This window comes from Narcine bancroftii, chromosome 5, assembly GCF_036971445.1.
Source record: "Narcine bancroftii isolate sNarBan1 chromosome 5, sNarBan1.hap1, whole genome shotgun sequence".
Taxonomy (NCBI): domain Eukaryota; kingdom Metazoa; phylum Chordata; class Chondrichthyes; order Torpediniformes; family Narcinidae; genus Narcine; species Narcine bancroftii.
Window position 1 is genome coordinate 236,228,693 of NC_091473.1, and position 23,290 is coordinate 236,251,982.

General features: G+C 40.7%; 1 protein-coding gene across 7 annotated transcripts in view; it reads right to left on the reverse strand.

The window, feature by feature from the left end:
• LOC138765062 (high mobility group protein HMG-I/HMG-Y-like) overlaps positions 1-23,290 on the reverse strand; it is a 67,758-nt gene that overhangs the window by 27,151 nt on the left and 17,317 nt on the right. For 3 of the 7 annotated variants that reach the window (XM_069941727.1, XM_069941726.1, XM_069941728.1), the window contains exons 4-5: positions 5,550-5,603; positions 1,849-2,608 (exon numbers count right to left, since the gene is read on the reverse strand). In XM_069941727.1, coding sequence (XP_069797828.1) covers positions 2,441-2,608; positions 5,550-5,603 — 222 coding nt within the window. In that variant the 3' untranslated portion in view covers positions 1,849-2,440. Of the gene's footprint in view, positions 1-764; positions 871-1,848; positions 2,609-3,945; positions 4,575-5,549; positions 5,604-23,290 lie in introns of those variants that run through there. The other 4 variants (XR_011358448.1, XR_011358449.1, XM_069941731.1 and 1 more) reach the window with 4 other exon arrangements.

Genomic DNA, 23,290 nt, shown 5'->3' on the forward strand with positions numbered 1-23,290 from the left:
CTTTGAAGATAGGGTTGGCTAAGAATTGGCTATAATCCTACTTAATTACAATAATTACATGGATTATTTAAAATCCAAGAAGCAGCACCAGTTTCAAAGACACGTATTTAACATTCTGATGTGAGTGAGTAGCCAACATTTCAAAACAGTGCTCACCTTTCAAAATGATATCAGATTCGGTTGTCTCGCCACAACTACCCATCATAAATTTCCAATTTCAACCTGGTAGTTAAGGCCTTAATTTTTCTCAAGATTTTTTTTAAAGTACAAAAAAAATCCTAAATTTTCTTGTTGCCCAAAACATTTTGCATTCCTATCGATCTGAATGAGGATTTCTTTCAAATGGAAGGCAATCAAACAATAGGTAGACTAAACAGTGCTGAAGGGTGAAATAGTGAGACAATTAGATATGATTTGGTGTGGTGTGATGCACATTGCTTTCTCCTGTTCCAGAATTTCAGAACAAACTGAGCAGGATTGGAGGTAGAGAAACTGAAAACAAGGAGTTCTGAAACTAGAAAAGGTGAAGTGCTTGTTTATCTTGAAGGAATTGCTGCAAAAGCCTCAATTTCCCAAGAGGAATACAAAAGACAGTCTGGCTAAAAATAGCTAAAAAAAAATTAACTGAGGATACCAGAAATTAAAATAGACACTTTTGTTACTGTTGTTACCTTCATTTTCACATTTTTCTTACGAACGTATCATTTAAATTAGACAACATTTGGGTTACTTGAACATTTAATATAAAAAAAAGTTTTTTGAACCTTAGGAAACCTTTTGAAGGGAGGTAAGTCACAGTTTTGTCTTAGCTCAGTTTCATGTCACTTTCATACTCAATGGATGACAGGAACATCACAGAATTTTCTTTCCCTATTTAAAACACAATAAGCAGTCATTTAAGAACTCGACGCCTTTTCATTACTTGTACATTGGGGCAAAGAAAGGAAGAGAAAAGGCAAAATTGGGGTGGACGGTAATGACATTGGATGGGGGTGTAAAGGCAGTGTTTGCCCAGTTAAATTTCACTATGAAGGGATGAAATCTTTGCTTGTTTCTTGAAGAACAGCTCAGGCGCGAAACCCAAGTAATAATCTTTATCTCCAATGGATGCTGCAAGACCGGTTGAATTCCTCCAGGATTTGTGTGTCTTTTTTACTGTGTCCCAGTCCAGTGTGTGCTGGGACTGGTTCTTCGCCATGCAGCAAAAGGAACACTACATGAGGAATGACATGCAGGGTGACTGAGACTGAAATCATGTCACAGGGTAAGGTGATAGAGCCTCAAAGTGCCTGGTTAAATTTTCGCCATGATTTATGCAATCTGTAAATGGTCATCGTCACAATTCATTCAAGGTCAATTTTCAGTTCAGGAGGATGTAGGGGAAAGCATGAATTTCGAGGCCAAATTATAAAGAACTACATCCAAGAGAAGCATTGACTATTTTTAGGGAAAGATGCAGAATATGAAGCTTGATACAGCAAAGGTATCACAGACTACATCATCAACTGGGGAAGAAATAATTATTTCTGGGCAATGCGATCTTTATTGTTATGAGACTGAAGTCAAGCCATGCCTTTTCAAATCAACAAACCTTCAGACCTTTCTTTAAAAACAAACCTCTTCCTTTCATACCGGTAAAGGGCACCGCTGAATGCTTTGTGGGGTGGGGTGGGGTGGGGGGGGGGTGGTGGTGGTGGTGTGGTGAACAGACCGGACTTGTAGCACAATAAATTACACCACATCACATGCCAGGTGAGAACAGAAAAACATGTCGCCTCTTGAAGACTGCATTCTGGTTCCAACGAATTCAGACCGTCCCTTAAAAAAAGATGCTTCAGACTTTTAGCATTATACACTGAATGAGAAACACTTTTTAATGACAGCATGGCAAGGAACACACCAAATAATTTTGATCATACAGAAAGTTCAAGGACACCCAAGGTTTACAGCAATTTGAAGAGGGCAGGGAAAAAAAAGTTAAGCTTACAAATGTTTATTATGCAAGGGAGGGGATTACAAAAATTCATTGATGATTACAAGTATTTTTTACAATGTAGGATATCAACAAATTCTATTGGGCTCGGAAGAGGGATGAACACAAAATGAGCAACTTGCTGACAGTAAAATCAAGTTGCTCGGTTGTTTAAATCAATGATTGGTGGGCAATAAAGGCCTTGTGCCTTAAAATAATTTCAGAAGGGCTTACGACTATTCATGTCTGCATAAGATACCTCCCAAACTTCCTACCCAGTGCCACTGGTGGCTTGTTCAGGTGCCTTGGATAACTTGGTGAATATTCCACAGGACAGTGTTGATGGTGTCCTCCAGAGTTTTAATGGCCCTTCTCATACCCTCACAACTTCTCCCTGGAGCTCCTGAAGACATCACTCTATCCTACAGATGCCAAGAAGAGATGAAATGTCGTTTCTCTCTTGGATTGTCACAAGAGCATCTCCAGCAGGATTTTTTTTGCTAATCTCCTTCTTCGCGCAGAAGACATCTTCGTGCAAGAAATATTTGTGTGGAGGGTACAACAATAGTGGATTGAGTGATTCAATTTGTTCCCCAATCGCTTCAAGGTTAAGGGCTGCAATTTCTTAGGGGTCATCTATTAGAAGAAAGAGAATTAACGCAATATATCACAAACAAACATGATTTTTTTCTTGAACAGAGCTGCTGTTGTAGCAGATAGAAATTTTAAGGCTTTAATTTAACAAATATTTGGGCAGTTTTGGACATCGCAAGATTACAATAAATCAACCTGGTACCAGTACTGTACAAACAACAAAATTCCAAAAATGTGTGAACAACTAAAACCAAGGGACACTGTTGCTCCCAGGATAAGGACAGGGTCAATAATGGTGGGGTTTTTTTTGCAGCTCTCCCAATGTAGAGAATGGTTTCATTTTCTGTACCACCTGCTTGAAAAGCCTAAACCAAAGGCATGTTCAATCTGCTGCACCACAACATACTTCAGCTCAGGTAGAACAGTGCAGGAGAGCTACAATTGACATCAAAGCCCATGCTCTCTGCGAGGAAGAGAAAAAAAAACCATTTAATCAGGTGAATAAAAATATGCCTGGATGTCAAATAAAAACATGATCAGAATCCGCCTCATTTGTGTTGCCCCTTTCACCACATGGTCACGAAGAACTGCAGAGTCACAGCACCAAGGCTTGGCTAGGTCATCTTTATATTGTTCTCTCAGAAGAGGTTAGACAAAGACGAGTGTTCTGCTCAGGCACCATTTGGTAAGATCAAAACTGCAAGGAACATAGCATTTGTTTTTGGTGGTCCTGGCAATATTTCTGCGTTCAGCAGTAAATGGGTCACATTCAATCCACTAAGGGTATTGAGAAGACCTTAAGGGTAAAGCAGCAAGAGGTTTACAGAGTGCTCACAATTCCTAATGTTGAGAGTTCTTGCTGTGACATTAAGCAGAAGCAATATCCTCCCTGCACTTTGGATGAGAGATGATGTCAAGTCAATTCATTGCTTTTGTGCACTGCCAGAAATTAGTTGTATCTGGATTACAGAGAACTGAAGAACCATGGGAACAGATTTTCCAAGTGTCCTCTTCATACTGAATATCCATCTTCTGTTTGTTCCATGTGGAACATGTATTTGAAAATTAGTGAAGAAGATCTCTTCTTAAAAGTGGCATTCAAAAGTCAGCTATCACACAATGGTTTCTTGCTTTTCACTGCTTATTTCTTTCTAAGTGTTTACTTCAGCTATTTTCTTTTGCATCAAGTCAGAACTTGCAGTGGAGGTCTGTTTGTTTTACTTATCTTGTGGTTCAAACTATAATCTATTAGAAGAGGAAATAATGCTCTGGCGAAAACCAAGATACTAGAAAATCATAATATGTTGACTGTGTAATTAGCTTAACAGTCAACAAGTAAGAAACCATATGCAAAAGCAAAATAAAATTAATTGTTAAAAACATGACATGGGCAGGAAAAAAAATCCAAGATCTAGAATATGGGATTAATAACCATCCTCAAAAGTGGTTGGTTAAAACATTTCCCCAAATCTAAGTTGTCATGGTGCATCACAAAAATATGAAAGCACACAGCAGAAATGGAAATTCATAGAACAAGAAAAAAAATTTTTCATTCTCTAACCCACTAAGGCAACATCTAAAATGTGGGAAAAAAAATCCTTGTCCAAGGAATGCAGCAAACACATTAACAAAAGCTTTGACATTAAGTCTTCAACAGATTTATTTTCTAGAGCAGTACAGTGTTTTTAATAATACAAGTGGCTCAGTGGATAGAACTCTTGTATCCTCTTTGGATGTTGGGGTTCAAATCCCACTGTAGAAATCCAAACACAAAACTCAAGGGGAACTGCAGTTTTGGAGGTACAATTGTTCAGGTGAAAAATGAACTGTGTTATATTTTATGTTCTTGTGGACGCCCTGGTCAACATAAATTGTCCCTCAACCAATCCTACTAAAAGCACATTTTCTGCTCATTATTATGGTTCCGCTTGTAAAAGACTCAGGGGTAAATTTGTTGCTGTATTGTCCATCCAATTACGAACAACACCTAAATAGGGATTTTGGATGCCTAAAAGGTAAAATGAAAAGCATTTTATAAATGCAAATCTTCCTTATTTATGTTTTTCATATCAATGGAAACTATTCCGATGCTAATTTGAGAGATTCACAAGAACACTGTGCAGATGCCATCTATATAGAAGACAGCAAAAACAAATCTTATCCCTGTAGCATTGCAGACAAATTTCCTCATACAAACAATTGCAAAATCTACAACTATGCTTGTCCAATATCCCTATCCTTAGGTATGAAAATAAGTGTGAAAGTTACAGAGATTAATGCAACGGCTTACCAGTAACCTATCGAATCAGGAATGCATTTTTAAAAAGTGTACACATTGAATCAAATAAGCTAATTTCCAGCCAAGTTTTGAGAATTTTGAAAGAACTGGCTTCAGGATTTCTGATGCAGAAATAATTACCACATTTAGTAATGATATCTGCTTAACTGCAGATATGAGCTAGAAGATTCCATTCCAACCTTCACTCTCTACCCCATTCATCTATCCACAAAGAGTCACTGTCAAACCTGACATGAATGAAGACAGCTAGAAAACTTGTAAAATGAAGACTGGTGCTCAAGGTGTCATTTTGCAGCAAACAATTAACAACTTGACGGCAGGGAGTGAAAAATAGAAATGTGAACAAAAAGACAGATCTAGTTTTGCACACAGCATAACATTGTCAGCTTTGCATCCATAATTTTAACTATCTGGAAGATCTCATCAAAATAATATCATACAAGTCAAGAAAAAAAAATCACCAGACAAATTGAGTTAACCAAGTTAACTGAAATAAATTATTATATCATATTAATTTAAAACGCTCGTGAAAAAATTAATAATGTAAAATTTTACAAAATATGTAATGGGAGCCTGCAGGTTTTCGTCAAGTAGAAACTGCAAACAACTTCCCCAGCTTGTAAATTCTAACATATGGACGTGCATCTAGAGAGGTTGAGTCAGAAAGAGAAACTTTTCGCCTACCAGTTTTTTAGGTCTCCCTCTGGGCTTTGTACCTTCTGCACCAGTGCCAGATTTCTGGAAAAGAATTATAAGCAAAAATCAAGCTTGTGCAAATTAACTGTGCACAAATCCTCTAATTTTATCATGTGTTTTGCAGTTTTGACTGTCCACAACCTTGGAGCCTTAACAAGACAATAAACTAAATTACAATGGACAACAATTTTTTTTTTTAAATAAAAGGTTTGCCTCCTGAAAAATAAAAAATTGGGGATTATGCTAGACAACTTCAAGCTGAACACAAAGATAATTTCAGATTTGCTGTATCATATAGGAAGTTGGAGAAACATTAAATTAGCATTTATTGAATGTAACCTGTTTAAAATCGTATAATGATGCTGAGCCAAACTCTTAGGTTGACTGCACATGCCGCACAACAAATGTGAAGAGCCTAAAGTTGGTCTCGGTCATCAATTTTACAACCGATGTAGAGGTTGGCTTTTTTTTTAAAAAAAGTGCAGTCATCCTGCGACTTTGAGCTTTAAGCATATACTCGCCACAAATTCATCACAGCTGTGACAACATTGATATTTCTGCAGTACAGGTATTGAATCTTCCTGAAGACAATAAGTGCTATTGTAAGTGCACTCATTGTGCTATTGCCTGAAGAGCATGTGCATCAACAGGTGTTCAATCTATAATCAATGTAATGCACAGCATCTGTCTATGAGAGCTGCTTTTATAGTCTGCCTGCATCTGCCAGGCTAAGACAATATTTGCATAGCACCCGCACTGAGTGCATGCCCAGGCTTGCTTGGACTGATCAAAACAGCTTGCTTTGTGGGTAATATACTAGTAGACTTAAAATATAATGGGGGGGAAGGAAAAAAAAAAATCACAAAACTAGGTTATATCTAAAAAACATTACACGATAGAATTTTGATTTTTGTGATCTGCAGCCAAAAATCCATAAAGTACACCCAAAAGTGTTCAGGAATCAAAATCTATGTTGTCCAGTGTTATAAAGCAGCCCTGTGGGGAAAAAAAAATCACCCAAGGGGAAGAACATGCTCATAAAAGGGCATCAGATTCTCATCAAACCAATACCTGCAAGGCAAAATATGCTGGCAGATTATTGCCAACAAATCGGTCACTTTGCTCCATCATTGAAGTATAAACCTGCCGAAATTCCTCAGGATTCACACTACTCCTAGATTCTGTATTATAGAACAAACAGTGTCCACGAGCCCATTCATTTGAATAGAGATTAAGCTAAGCTCTTTATTCTTAAGAATAGGGAGCAAAGCACAAAATCATTTCAATCTAAAAATCACAAGGACAGCAAGTGGTTTTAGGTCATTCATTTTGTTTCAACTTTGTGACGATTTAGAAAACTGGTTATTTGATTTCAAATGGCTTTCAATGCTTCTGAATGCATTTCGAAATAAGGACAACTTTGTGAAACAGCAAAAAAGGGGACATTTCAGCATAATGAAAATGGCTTTCGTGAAAAGGAGACCCTGTGCTCGGTCCATCAGATGTAATTTTTTTAAAAATATAGAAACTGCACGTTTCCTATACTTATTGATTACTTCGCCAATTCATCATTTATCTATCAAAAACTTTAATTGTTTGCAACCATGCTGCCTACTAAATATAACATGTAGGTAGGTGTTGCATTTAAATCACACCAGCAGGAAGTCAAATGTGCTCGGTCAGCTGTGCCTTACATATTGACGTCAGTCCACTCCATAAGAAAACACTGCAGAATGAATTTGAAAACTAAAGCAGAAGGAAGATCGACTCTCCCAAACACTCTAACAAGGACTGCATCAAGAGACACCTTGAACTCGACTAGGTTGGAGTTGATAATCTGAGAGTGGAGGTGTACCTCTGAGTAACAAGAGCTAAATTATATCAAATTTACCCCAGTGGGGTGTCTGAACCTTGCCTGTAAATTTCATCTACTGTGCAATGCTGATCATGGACTCAGGAGGACAAGAAAACAACCACCCTCCACTACACATCAATAACTTGGTAGTAGAGAGAGAATAGACAGCATCAAGTTCCTTGAAGTGACCTATCGTGGTCAGGAACGCGCAACAGAGACTGCACTTCCTGAGAAGATTGAAGCTGGAAAGACTACCTGCCACCATCATGTCAACCTTCTACAGGAACTCTATTGAGAGCATCCTGGCCGCTGTACCACAGTGCTAAAGAATTGGGTTAGAGGTCGATCCCTACCTTAGAGGCAACACGAGTGATGGAGAGGATTTCTGGAGTCCCCCTCTCCACCATCAATGCGACCTACAGGGATCATTGTACAAAGAGGGCATGCAAATCGTTGAGGACCCCTATCACAACACACACACAGCTTCCTTCAGCAGCACCGATCAAGGAAGAGATACAGCAGCATCAGAGCCTGCACCACCAGGCTGAGGAACAGCCTTTTTCCATGGACAGTGAGAACGTTGAACGGACAAAGGAACTGTTCACACTAACCATCCAAGACTCTCATATTCAATATCTCTCTCTCTCTCTCTCTCTCTCTCTCTCTAGATATATATATGTATATCTATATATATATATATGTGTATATATCTATATCTCTATAGATATCTATATCTCTATAGATATCTATATCTCTATAGATATCTATATCTCTATAGATATCTATATCTCTATAGATATCTATATCTCTATAGATATCTATATCTCTATAGATATCTATATCTCTATAGATATCTATATCTCTATAGATATCTATATCTCTATAGATATCTATATCTCTATAGATATCTATATCTCTATAGATATCTATATATATATATATATACACACACACACATACATCCATCGGGCACACAAAACTCTAAACGGTCAACCAGTTTACCTATCTCGGCTGCACCATTTCATCAAATGCAAGGATCGACAATGAGATAGACAACAGACTCGCCAAAGCAAATAGCGCCTTTGGAAGACTACACAAAAGAGTTTGGAAAAACAACCAACTGAAAAACCTCACAAAGATAAGTGTATACAGAGCCGTTGTCATACCCACACTCCTGTTCGGCTCCGAATCATGGGTCCTCTACCGGCATCACCTACGGCTCCTAGAACGCTTCCACCAGCGTTGTCTCCGCTCCATCCTCAACATCCATTGGAGCGCTTTCATCCCTAATGTCGAAGTACTCGAGATGGCAGAGGTCGACAGCATCGAGTCCACGCTGCTGAAGATCCAGCTGCGCTGGGTGGGTCACGTCTCCAGAATGGAGGACCATCGCCTTTCCAAGATCGTGTTATATGGCGAGCTCTCCACTGGCCACCGTGACAGAGGTGCACCAAAGAAAAGGTACAAGGACTGCCTAAAAAAATCTCTTGGTGCCTACCACATTGACCACTGCCAGTGGGCTGATCTCGCCTCAAACCGTGCATCTTGGCGCCTCACAGTTTGGCGGGCAGCAACCTCCTTTGAAGAAGACCGCAGAGCCCACCTCACTGACAAAAGGCAAAGGAGGAAAAACCCAACACCCAACCCCAACCAACCAATTTTCCTCTGCAGCTGCTGCAACCGTGTCTGCCTGTCCCGCATCGGACTTGTCAGCCATAAACGAGCCTGCAGCTGACGTGGACTTTTACCCCCTCCATAAATCTTCGTCCGCGAAGCCAAGCCAAAGATATACACACGTGTGTGTGTGTGTGTGTGTGTGTGTGTGTGTGTGTGTGTGTGTGTGTGTGTGTGTGTGTGTGTGTGTGTGTGTGTGTGTGTGTGTGTGTCCTGTATATTTTTTTATTTGTCTGTATGTGTTATGTCTGGTTGTGTGCCTGTATGTTTTCCACTGAGGACCGGAGATTGCGGTTTCATCAGGTTGTATTTGTGCAATCGGATAATAATAAATTTGAAATATCAGCTGTTCTGTGCAACTCAGCCAAGTCCAAGGCTCCATCAAATTGCCTTTCAATCAACTTGTTGGAAATTTATAGAATGCATAAAACTATGCTCAAGTAATCTGCAATGACTTCTCAATTACTATGTTGTGGAGTTATCTCCACCAGCAGAACTGCAGTGATTCAAGGCAGTGGTTCACCACAACTACTCAAGCAAAACAAATGCTGGTATTACTGGTGGTACCCTGAACCCCAAAATTAAGTAAAAGCAGCAAACTTCCATAAAGTGAAATAAATGATGCTCCAAAGCAACAGGAGATAGAAAGTAGAACTTCAACAGAACACATTCTCATTCTATTCATCAATTTTGATGGTGAGTAAATATAAAAAGATTTTATCAATAAAAAGTATCACAGTCTTCCTCAACAAGGCACTCGCTATCAGCAACTCTGCTTTTCGAACACTTTAGCATCTCAGAATAAAATAAGTTCAGTTCTTTACTAGGTCTGGACATTGGTCACCAGAATCAGAATTTATTGTAATGAACAAGTCACAAAATACCCTGTTTTGTGGCAGCATCACAGTATATTTATTCATATTATGAACCATCTTTCAACAATAAGTATATATAAAAAAATAGTGCATGAAAAGGCAGAAGGCATAAAATTGGTTGATTCATTATTCAGAAATCTGACGGCAGCAGGGAAGAAGCTGTCCTTTTGCTGCTGAGTGCTTGTCTAGGCTCCTGTACCTTTTACCCCCCCCCCCCCTTGATGGTAGTAGAGTGAAGAGGGTGTGGCCTGGGTGGTTGGGGTCCTTGAGGATAGAAGCCGCTTTAAAAAAAATATATATATATATATATAAAAGACATGTAAATGTCTCATGTAAATGTCCTTGATGGAATGAAGTCTGGTGCCGGTGATGTCGCAGGCTGAGTTAACAGCCTTCTAGAGATTTTTTTCTTGTCCTGAGATTTGGTGCCTCCATACCAGACAGTGATGCAACCAGCCAGAATGCTCTGCACGGTCCACCTGTTGAAGTTTTCAAGAGTCTTCAGTGACAAACCGAATCTCCTCAAGTACTTCACAAAGTATAGCCACTGGCAAGCCTTCTTTATGATTGCATCAACATGGAGGCTCCAGGACAGATCCTCACAGATATTGACACCCAGGTATTTGAAGTTCTTGACCCTCTCCATTACCAAGCCCTTGATGAGAACTGGGTCGTATTCCCCTGCCTTCCTCCTAAAGACCACAATCTCCTTGGTTTTGCTAACACTGAGAGCAAGGTTGCTGGTGTGAAACCACTCAACAAGCAGATCCATCTCCCTCCAGTACACTTTCTCATTGCCGTTTGTGATTCTTCCAATAACTGAGGGGTCATTGGCAAATTTGTACATAGCATTGAATTGTGCCTGGCCACAAAGTCATGGGTGTATAATGAGTAGAGCAGTGGGCTAAGCACACAACCTTGGGCTGAACCTTTATTGATAATCAGTGAGGAAGAAACATTGTTTACAATTCGTACTGATTGTGGTCTTCCAATGAGAAAGTCAAGGATCCAGTTGCAGAGTGAGGTACATGGGCTCAGAGTTTGTAGCTTCTTGACCAGCACTGAGGGAATAATGACATTGAAGGCTGAGCTACAGTCAATGAAGAGCAGCTATATGTATGAATTGAGGTTTTTGAGGTGAGCCAGAGCTGAGTGGAGAGGCAGAGATATTGTATCTGCTGTGGAGCCATTATGATGATGGGTGAATTATAGTGGGTCCAGATTTTTGCTTAGGTACATGTTAATTCCGGCCATGATCAGCCACTCAAAGCCTTTCAGCACAGTACAAGTTAATACTTCTGGGCAATAGTTGTTGAGGCAGCTCACACACTCTTCTTGATGCCCTTTTGAACCAGGTGGGAACCTCAAACTGCAGCAATGAGAGGTTGAAGATATCTGTGAACACTATGGCTAGTTGGTTGGTGCAGATTTTCAATACCTGCCAGGTATGCCATCAGGGCATGATGTTCTGACATCGTCCTCAACCTTTTCAGCGATTCTAGTAGGCACTATTTGGTTCTCCTTTTCAAAGCAGGCACAGAAGGTGTTCAGCTCATTGGGTAATGAAGCATCACAGCTTCACCCTTGCTTTGTAGTCTGCAATGGCCTGTACTCCCTGCCATATCGGTCTCTAGCTTCCTCCGGAATTGTCACTTTGCTTCAGAGCTGGTCTTCCCCAGGTCATACCTGGATTTTCACAGAGTTCTAGATCCCCGGCCTTAAACACCCTTGTTCCCACCCTCAGCAGGTTACAAATTCTCTGATTCATCAAAAGGAACACCTGGTATGTGCACGTGGGCACTCCCTCTTCCATGCAGGACTTGATAAAGTCGGTGACATGTTACATATTCATTTAAGTCTATGCACGAGTTCTTGAATACGTTCCAGTCCACCAATTCAAAGCAGTGCCGCAGACACTCCTCCACATCCCTTGACCATACTTTCACCATCTTCACTAGTAGTGCAATGGTCCTCAGTCTCTCCTTGTACACAAGGAGTAGAAATACAGCAAGGTGATCAGGGTTGCCGAAATGCAGTTGTGGAATGGCTCGGTAGGCATTCTACATGGTAGTGTAGCAGTGCTCAAGTGTGTTGGCTCCCCTGGTCTTGCATGTGATGTATTGGTGGCAATTTGTCAGAGACTTCTTCAGGTTGACCTGACTGGTCCCTCACAATGATCAGGAAGGAATCATGATGTGCTCTTTCATGGCCGCTAATTATAGACCTCAGTCCCTCCAGTGCCAGTCTGATGTTAGCCTGGGGTGGAATGTACACTGCGACCAGGATGATGGTGGTCAACTCCCTCGGCAGGTAGAATGGGGGGGGGGGGGGGGGAGGGGGTACTCGATCGCCCGATGCTCCAGGTCTGGGGTTCCAGGACCGTCAATTTGTGCATCACGATTAATTGAAGAGGAGACAAACACCACCTCCCCTGGTTCTACCAGTCAGCGTGTTGGAGGATACAGACCTTGGTCTGCAGCACCATATCTGGAATGTCCACATTTAGCCAGGTTTCTGTAAAGCACATCACATAGAACTTCCTGATGGTGAAGCCTGGCTTGGAGTTCATCATTTGTTCACCAAGGACTATGTTGGCCAGGAGAATGGTAGGAAGCAGAAACCTTAGGGCCTGGCATCTTAGCTTAACCTGTAACCTCCCTCTGCATTCATGTGGTCAGGTCTTCTTTATATGGCCTGTGTGTCTACTGCTGGTAGTTCCCGCAGTTTTTTAAATGGTCCATGCGATGTCACTTTAAACCAAGGTCACAGATTCCACTGTGGCTTGTGGTTAGTGCCCAAGCAAACAAAGAGATGATGGATAAGGAAGAGCAGTTTTACCAACTTGCTTAATGTAGGAACGAACTTAATCACACTTGTTGGTCAGAGATTTGGAATGTTATGCTCTGCCAGATATCAAAATTGGAGGTGTTAGGCAAACAGCCATGAAATTCCAAAGGTATGCATCAGTTGGCTCTTCCTTTAACAAAACAAAAACAATTTTTTTTAAATGCAAGGTTCTAATAGAAATAGTTCATCTTTTGTACTTCCTTTCACAACTTTGTTTTCTCAAAAATTTACGATTTGGAAATTGCTTCAATCCTTTTACAGCTAATCGTTTTCTCCTCAGAATGGTCCAAAAAAAATTTACAAAAGCAGTTCAACTGGGTTTATTCCCAGAGACAAATGGTAGAATTATTCCTGACAGGACTTCAGCCAATTTAGTGCAGACACCGACACTTTGTTGCCAGCTAGTGTGAGAAAGGTAAAAAGGACTTTAAAGAAAATCTCCCTGACAGCATGGCCACAAATGTGGAAGTGATAGTGATGTGGAAGCTTCTAACTATTTCCACCAAGTGCAAAATTCCTACTCGGCTGAGAAACAAAAGTTTCATTTACTGATGAGATGCATCAGTGGAAGCGACATATTGCTGGAAACAGTTGTAAACTCTCAATAATTAAATCAGGAACTCATTTATGGATGTGCTTTGAACGGTAAAACAGGATGTGCGGAATTATCCGTGCGGTCTGTTTATTGGGTTGTTTGAACTATGGCAGGACTTCAAAAGGCACACCATGATAGTGCTCACGGAGCAGAGATTCAAAAGGTTCTGGGGAGGTTTTTATTTTGCTTTTCCATAGGGTTATACTATAAACAATTGTTGGAGATTGCAAACTAATATGTTGCAGAAGATAGTAGACAAAACAATAACTGCTTGAACAAAATTCTTTCTTTTAAGCCAGTCAATTAAGATCTTTCCACTCAACCACATTTATACAAAGTTGTTTCATGATTTCTATAAGCCGGCATCAGTGAATGGAGAGAATGTTTTAAAAAAAAATAGGCAGGTGCATACATTCCAACCACAGAGCTTAATGTGAAAAGAGACTATAAATATGTGCAATGTACAAAAATGCTGGAGAAACTAGAATTAGATCAGAAAGATAGTCAAGGACAAAAATATATTTGAAGTACAGAAATAATAAATATTGGATTTATCCTTGCAAAATTGCTGATTAAAAAAGTTTTTTTTCTTGCTTATTCCATATTTATTTTTTACTGATTATAATTAGGACTGATGGACATAGAATTCATTAATAAAAAAGCTCACAGCTAAGTGACCTCAGAACCAACAGAAATGGACCTCTCACACCCCAACCCCCTTCCCACCAAAGGAGCAACTCCCTATGGTAAAAATTCAGAAATAAGATGGCTACAAATGTTATTGTGTAAAATAGATCAGAATGCTCTCACGGTATCAACTATGCAAGTTGGATTGACTTCATTGAAAAAAGGAAACTGTTTAAAGCACTGCAACATTTCCTGGAAAGCATCCAATGACTCATTATTCCAGCTGTGAGTGTGTGTAGGAAATGTTGTAAATGCCTTTAACGGCATTACAAAAAAAAACCCAAATCTATTTACTACTGTTATTGATTAGCTTTCTTCCAAAAGATTTATTCAATGGTCATTTTCAATCAGAAATCTTCAATGATTAATGCCAGTCCATGAGAATGCACAGTCTGTTAAACTTTTCCTGAATCACGAGAGGATTCTACAGGTTTGTTAGATGTCCTGCATCACAATCTGTTCATTCCCTATCCTCCACTTTCCTTGACACCATGTGTGGCAAGTCAAAATGAAGTGCAAGGCAACAGAGTGGAGGTAAAATGAAACAAATCTGCAACAGTAAAACTCAACCTCCACATACACGGGCACTTTCTCACCTGTTGATTATTTGTAACATTTTCCTACAGTTTCCAAACGTTCCCCACCTATTACAACACACCAACCTGGAGTTAAAATTGGGCGGGAGTGAAAGAAAAAATTATATTTCAGCAATGTGCCAAGTTTGATATGGGCATCTCATCATTAAAACTCCCTAGGTGTTCAGATGACAACATGTACCAATGCACTTTTCACTATGTTCATAGAACACTACAGCACAATATAGGCTCTTCAGCCCTCAATGTTGTGCTGACCTATATATTCCTGCCCAAAGAAAACTACACCCTCCCTACTTCATAACCGTCTATTTTTCTTTCATCCATGTGCCTAAAGCCCCTTTCACACTTGCAAGTGGTCCCAGGAATTAATGGTCAATCAACCTTTCAAGTGTCTAGTGTGAAAGGAAAATTATTTCAACACCAGCATCAGATGATGTCATCTCACACCGGGGATTGACAGCCTTGACCCCTAGTACAATCCCCAGCGTCTGCAGATGCCAGCGTTGTAATCAGGCAAGTGTAGAATGGGCAATTGCATTGTGGGATTGAAATGACCCAAGCTTTTGCGTGAATGCGGGAACGTGAAGGAAGATTAAAATGAAGGTATAAACTTTGCTGTGGGAAAATTGCAGCAAGAGAGCGAGTGAGGAAATCATTAGCAATAGCGGACAATTTTTAAATAGCATGGAAAAGTTGGTAGCGCAATAGCGCACAATTTATGAAGACTGTGGGAAAAAGTGATGTTGGATCTGACTTCCTAGAATGCTGTACAGCAGAGAAAACCCTCCGTAAGTGCTTTGTGCATACAGCCATGCACACAGCCCTTTAACTACTGCACAAAATTCTGAGGGGACAGGTCCGCCCGCCATTGCTTTTTTCCATTGTATTTATAAATTGTACACGATAGTGTTACCAAATTCCCCATGCTGAATAAATTCTGCACTATATCTCAGTGTTTAAAAATTGTCCGCTATTGCTATTTATTGCTAGCACTTTCCCATATGGTCCCTCATAAAGGTTAATATAGGTTGGCACAACAGCAGTAACAGGGACTGAAGGGCTCATACTGTGCTGTACTTAAAGCTTAATAATGTTATAATTAGGCATGATTAATTTTGTTCGACTGTAAGATCATAATAATACATTGATCAGGATGTAGGGCAGGTCCACCATCATTCGATGTGTCATGACTTCACCAGTAGAAGATAGAACAGTCCCAGCCCTGGGGTTGGCTCCTTGCAAATGTGAAAGCCTTCACTATCCCAGTTAGGAGTGGTTAAGCCAAAATGTTCAATCTTCACACTTATTATAAACGTGAGAACAAATAACTTGTAATAACATCATGGAAGATGGAACAATTTATAGTTGCTTTCTAAGGCCATATTGCTTGATGGGCTTAAATTACTAGCAGAACAGAAGTGATTAAACACATGAATATCAGAATACTTTTCAACAGATCAGGCCTGACATTCACTGCAATATGAGATCACCTGGATTCCATTTGAGAAGGCTACAAAAGATTAGTAGATTCTAAAGTGGTTAAATAGCAATAGTGTCCTATCCTGGGACACTGAGCGGCCGATTTAGTGGGACACAAGTGAGAAAGCAGCTTAAATCTCTTAAATGCCCCAATTGTTCCAGTCTCCACCACCACCCCGGCAAGGCATGCCATACACCCACAAAAAACTTACCCCTGATGACTCCCTTAAACTTCCCCCCCCTTCACTTTGTACAGATGGTTCTCTGTTGTTTGCTACTCAACCCTGGAAAAAACAGGCTGTTTCTGTGTCTATGTCTCTCGTACACCTCTATTAAGTCACCTCTTATCCTTCTTCGCTCTAAAGAAGAAAACTCCCTAGTTCAGCTAAACTTGCCTCATAAAACACATCTTCCAATCCAGCCAACATCCTGGTAAATCTCCTCTGCACACTCTCCATAGCTTCCACATCCTTTAAGTATCTACCAGTTTGAGGAGAGAGGAAACTTTACTAATCCCTACTTATTTCGATTCATAACAATTATGCTGGCATTATAGTGGCTTCCATGCTTAAAAAAAAGAGTTCTTGCAGTCAGGAAACCACAGACCAGCTTTTATTAAAGTTTACTTAATTACTAAAATTTGCAATAAACTTAATGTTCAATCTTCACACTTATTATAAATGTGAGAACAAATAACTTGTATTTGTAACATTAATCATGGAAGATGGAACAATTTAAAGTTGCTTTCTAAGGCCATATTGCTTGATGGGCTTAAATTACTAGCAGAACAGAAGTGATTAAAGACATGAATATCAGAATACTTTTCAACAGATCAGGCCTGACATTCACTGCAATATGCGATCACCTGGATTCCATTTGAGAAGGCTGCAAAAGATTAGTAGATTCTAAAGGGACAATGAATCTCAGTGGTTTTCAAACTGTCCCCTAAACTCACATTCCACCTTTAGCAATCCCTTTGCCACAGGTGCTCTGTGATTAGTAAGGGATTACTTAAAGTGATGTACAAATGGAAAAAAAAGGTTTGAAAACCACTGTTTTGATTGTACCTAATGACTCATTATGTGCATGGTTTCATAATTCCAAAGAAAATGGGCCAATAACAATTTTTTTCAAGCAAATTATTTCAGTAATAATTGGGTCTAGAGCAGTGATTCTCAACCTTCCCTTCCCACTCACATACCACCCTTAAGTAATCCCTTACCAATCATAGATACATGGGGATTGCTTAAGGTGGAATGTGAGTTTAGTGGGGGCAGTTTGAAAACCACCGACTTATCAGAACGTCCATCGTATTTGAAACAAGGTATATGAACTTGTGGTACAAATCAGTACAAAGGTGTATAATTTAGTGGCCATTAAAGAAATGTGCTTTCAGGGTGGAGAATTAAACATCCAAGGGCATTAGGTAATACCGAAGGATAGGCAGGAAGGCAAGGCAAGAGAAATGGTGTAGCGCTCGTAACTGAGGATGTGATTAAGGCAACAATGAGGAAATGATACAAGATCTCAGGAGCAGAATATGGAACCCATTTGGGTAGAGATTAGGAATAGTAAAGGGAAAAATATTATTTGGTGGCTACAAGCCACCAAATAATAATAATGTTAGAGTGGTACAGGCAATAAACCAAGAAATGTTAGCTACACGCAAGAATGGAACAGTACTGGTCTACTTGCACGTAGATTGGATGAATCAAATTGGTCAAGGCAGTCTCAAGGACTTCATAGAATGCATTCGTGATAGCCTTTTCCATCAGCATGTTACTGAATCTGTAAGGGAACATGCTGTACAATATTAGATGTGACCCTGTGCAATTAATGATCTTGGAGTTAGAGATTCTCTTGGAAAGAATGATCACAGTACATCTAAACTTCTCATGCAAATCGTTCAATTTAAAATCAGGGCAAGGGAGACTTCAATGGGATGAGGGAAGAGTTGGCTAGTGTAACTGGGAACACAGGCTATGTGGTAGGACAGTTGAGAAAGTGTAGCAATCTTTCAAAAGAGAGATTTTTCAATGTTCAATAAAAGTATATTCCAGTACAAATATAGGAGTGCAAGGATGTGGAAAGCCAGTCTTGGTTAACTGATAAAATAAAGGAAGACATCAGACAAAAGGTGGCAAAATGTAAAACTCTGTAAACTTTAAAAAGCATTAAAAAAAACTAAGGAAGCAATAACACAAGGAAAGATAGAATATAAAATAGGCACAAAATATAAAAAACAGACAGTAAAAGTTTTTAAAACAAATATAAAGCAGAAAAGAGTGGCAAAAGTCAACAAAGGTCCCTTGGAAGATGAGAAGGGGGAATCAACATTGGGTAACGCAGAAATGACCGAGACCTTAAGTAACTATCTTGTGTCAGTCTTCCCAGTGAGGATATGTGCAACATGCCAAAGATTGATGTTATGGATGCAAAACAGCAAGACTCGATCTCTGATAGCATCTTCAGGGTTTCTGCGTTATGGCAGTCCAAAGATGTCTGTCAATTTCCCAGAGAAATTATAGAAAAATATTAGCAGTTTAAAATAGCATGCATAACAATCATTGATACTGCACCACATCTTTAGTCATGTCTTTCTTTTTTTTCTTTTTTCTTTGGCTTGGCTTCGCGGACGAAGATTTATGGAGGGGTATGTCCACGTCTGCTGCAGGCTCGTTGGTGACTGACAAGTCCAATGCGGGACAGGCAGGCACGGTTGTAGCAGTTGCAATGGAAAATTGGTTGGTTGGGGTTGGGTGTTGGGTTTTTCCTCCTTTGTCTTTTGTCAGTGAGATGGGCTCTGCAGTCTTCTTCAAAGGAGGTTGCTGCCCGCCGAACTGTGAGGCGCCAAGATGCACGGTTGGAGGTGCCATCAGCCCACTGGCGGTGGTCAATGTAGCAGGCACCAAGAGATTTCTTTAAGCAGTCCTTGTACCTCTTCTTTGGTGCACCTCTGTCTCGGTGGCCAGTGGAGAGCTCGCCATAGAACACGATCTTGGGAAGGCGATGGTCCTCCATTCTGGAGACGTGACCCACCCAGCGCAGTTGGGTCTTCAGCAGCATGGATTCGATGCTTGCGGACTCTGCCAGCTCGAGTACTTCGACGTTGGTGATGAAGTCATTCCAATGAATGCTGAGGATGGAGCGGAGACAGCGCTGATGGAAGCGTTCTAGGAGCCGTAGGTGGTGCCGGTAGAGGACCCATGATTCGGAGCCGAACAGGGGCGTGGGTATGACAACGGCTCTGTACACGCTGACTTTTGTGTGTTCCAACGATAAATGTATTCCAACGATAAATGCCGAAATTAATTGTGCATTGGTAAAATTGTATGCCATAATCGCACATCATCTTTCAGTGAGTCAGGGGTACAAAAGGCACTCCAATTCCTGAGGAAACCAGTTTTCCTCCATTCACAGGATTTCCAACTTGGTGTTTTTTTTTAAAAAACAAAATGGATAACCCTGCATTTTTCCATGTCACTTTCCCCTGGCCTTGCCCATTCACAACATGTGCATATTGTTCCCTGGAGTTCCTTTTACATTCTCTTATTTTTAAAATGTAATTTTACACCAATGTTTGCACCATGATGAAGCTGCTGCGAAACAAAGTTTGTGACACATTCATGCCAATAAATTTTGATTCTGAAGGCTCACTTCAACCCAGTACCAATGAGCTCTTATCCCCAATCCAGCAAACAGAATCCCCTCATCCAAACTATTGATGTTCATTGTGAAGAGCAGGGGTTCAATACCAATCCCTCCAACAATCCTTTAATCACAACATCCGACTCCAAGAATGACCCATTTATCCCTGCACTAATTTGTAATCATTAAGCCAATCCAGTTATCATTCACAACATGCACCCAGCACACTCCTTTGGCTTCTTTAACAACTACTTTGGTAGCACCTTATCAAAATCCTTCATACAAGACCAAATTTACAAATAACTATTTCATTGCCTCTGCACGGCAAAGGAAGCCGACATTAATGTAATCTGTAATGTGCATAAGAGCTTGCTTTCTGAGAGATTCTACAGAATCAGAAAAATAAATAATTTTGCTAAAGAGAATCCATTCTTCCTCCCCTGGCAAGGAATCAATGAATATTATTTTGAATGTTTTATTCATATTATTTAACCTAGTGCTTATTTAATTTCACTGGGTAATAAAATGACAAACAGCATCAACTAGACTGGCCAGCAAGCCATCTTTGCTCCATGCAGGACGTGAGCCTACACAAGGCATTTATTATATGTAGGTCGGCAGTAGTATGAAAATATCCATTCTAACATGAATGACGGGCATCTTAGTAACCAAAAGTAGCTACCAATGCTGTACGAAATCTCAGGAAAAGTGAGATTCATAATTCTTCAATCATCAGATATAATCACACGTCTTTCTGGTACCAAAGTAATACTAATTTTGTTTCCAACCCACACATTGGCAAGAAATCCTGACGACTATTAGCTCTTACACTTGCAAACCTGTTCTTTAAGTGATAATTGAATGATCAATGAAAGGAGTATCAGTAACTTTAAAATAATTGAGCAGATAATTTTCACCTTTCACCATCTCCATGCACTTTCTGAAAATTGGCAGCAGAATAATTATTCCAACAGCTTTGATAAAAGTGTATTCATTTGATGGCAGACAAAGCCAGATAGTTCTCCCTCAACCCCAGTTAGCCACAACAAAAGGTGGCCAGGGATGGGAAAGAAACATTTGTGGTGAAATTAAACTTGCGAGTGATGAGCAAAACCAGGGGCTGAGAATCCTACACTATCTCGTACTAGCCAACCCTCCTAGGAAGCAGGTAAACTACATTCAGGGATGTAGTTTTCCCACCATGATTTACCTGGTTCATCAGGAACCCGGGATTTTAAGGGGTGTCCCACCTCCAACAATGATGTTGTGAGTGACATTATGTATGGCAGTGACAGCCCTGCCAACCACACAGCTACATTTCATAGTGTGCCAGCCACGCTCTGACAACATGGCTGACTGCAGTTATATTTCACAGCATGGCCAGCAGTCGGTGGGAATGTCAGAGTGCAGCCTGCCACGCTGTGAAATATAACGGCCAAACTGAGGCAAGCACGGAGGCACAAACGTCACTGATGGCAAGTCGAGTCGAACATTCACACCGCCACAGAGTGATTAACTCAACTGAGCTCCGACCCTTGCCCACACCAAGAGTCAGAGCCCGGTGGATTTTTACTCGCCCTGCCCGGTTGAGACCTATCACGCCACCAGATTACCTGCCACAGACCTGCTAAATTGGCCATTTCAACCCACATGCACTTGGTGGTGTGAAAGGGGTGAACATCTTTCAATCCTCTTAAGATGTTGGGTTGAAATTTTAGAAACATAGAAAATAGGTGTAGGAGTAGGTCATTTGGCCCTTCAAGCCTACACCGCCATTCATTATGATCATGGCTGATCAGTACCCGGTTCCTGCTTTCTCCCCATACCCCCTAATCCCCTTGGCCACAAGGGCCAAATCTAACCTACACTTAAATATTGACAGGAACCCGGCCTCAACTACTTCCTGTGGCAAAAAGTTCCACACATTTACCACTGTCTGAGAAAAGAAATTTTTCCTCATCTCAGTCCTAAAAAACTTCCCCCTTATCCTTAAACTATGGCCCCTGGTTCTGGTTTTTCCCAGCATTGGAAACAACCTTCCTGCATCTAGTCTGTCTAAACCCTTAAGAATTTTATATATATTTGTACAAGATTCCCCCCCTCCCCTCAATCTTCCAAATTCCAGAGAATACAAGCCTAGTCTATCCAACCTTTCTTCATATGCGAGTCCCTCCATCCCCGGTATCACCCTAGTGAATCTTCTCTGCACCCCCTCCAAGGCAAGGATGTCCATCCTCAGAAAAGGCAACCAACACCATTAGAGTTCAAGAAAGGACATATCTTAAAATCTGAGCAAACCGACTGACTGGAGATTTTGCAGTCATCTTTGACCTCTCAAAACAGTGGTGTGGGGCATCCATCAAAAAGGTATTCATTACTCCAGTGCCCAAGAGCATGGTAATTATCAGCAGTGGCTATGACTTCTACTGTGATAAAGTACTTTGGGAGGTTGGTTATGGAACTTAGTGACCCTTATCTCATGAAGGGCCTGGCCCCACTCTAGTTTGCCTATTGTCACAACAGTCAAAAGAAGATGCCTTCTCACTCACCACCACTCTGTATTAGATCACCTAGACCACGGAAATATCTATGTCAGGCTGTTGTTCATTGAATGTCAAGCTGAGGTCAACACCATGCATCACCAAAGTTCACGACAAAACTAAAAGGGCTCGGACTACCCCTCTGCGACTGGATCCTCGACTTCCTCATTAGCAGATCCCCAATCAGTGTGGATCGGCTACTTCACCTCCTCCATGCTTACCAGAAACAGAGAGGTACCCCCAAGGCTGTGTACTTAGGCTCCTGCTCTATTCCATGCACAACCATGACTGTGTTAATAATTTCAACACCAAGTGAAGCTACAAATCTGCAGATGACATCACCTTCTTCAGCCGAAGAACTGAAAATGATGTGCCAGAATACAGGACGGAGATCGAGAACAACAATCTTGCTCTCAACATAACCAAGATCTGATTGTTGATTTTAGGAAAGAGAAGCAGAGGGGATTCACACTGGTCTGCATGGATGGGAATGAGGTGGAGTGAGTCTGAACTTTCAGGTTCCTGGGAGTCCACATCCGGAGCCAGCACATCGAAGTGCTTCTACTGTCTAAGGAGAATGAGGAGATTTGGTGTGTTATCAGATACTCTTTCAAGCTTCTACAGGTATACTGTGGAAAGTATACTGACGGATTTCATCACAGCCTAGTTGAGCGATACAAGTGCAGAAGTAGCAATCATAGGCAGGTACATCAGAGGCTCTGACCTACCATCTTCCGCAAGAATCTACATGAGGTGCTGCCTCAAGAAGGCAGCCAACAACAAAGAACTATCACCACCCCCATGGTGGTCACAGCCTTTTCTCTCTGCTCCCTTTGGATAGAAGGTGTACAAGCATGAAAATTAGCACCTCAACATTCAAGCTTTCCAACAGCTATCAGACTCTTGAACCGCTCCTTGGAACACAAATCATGG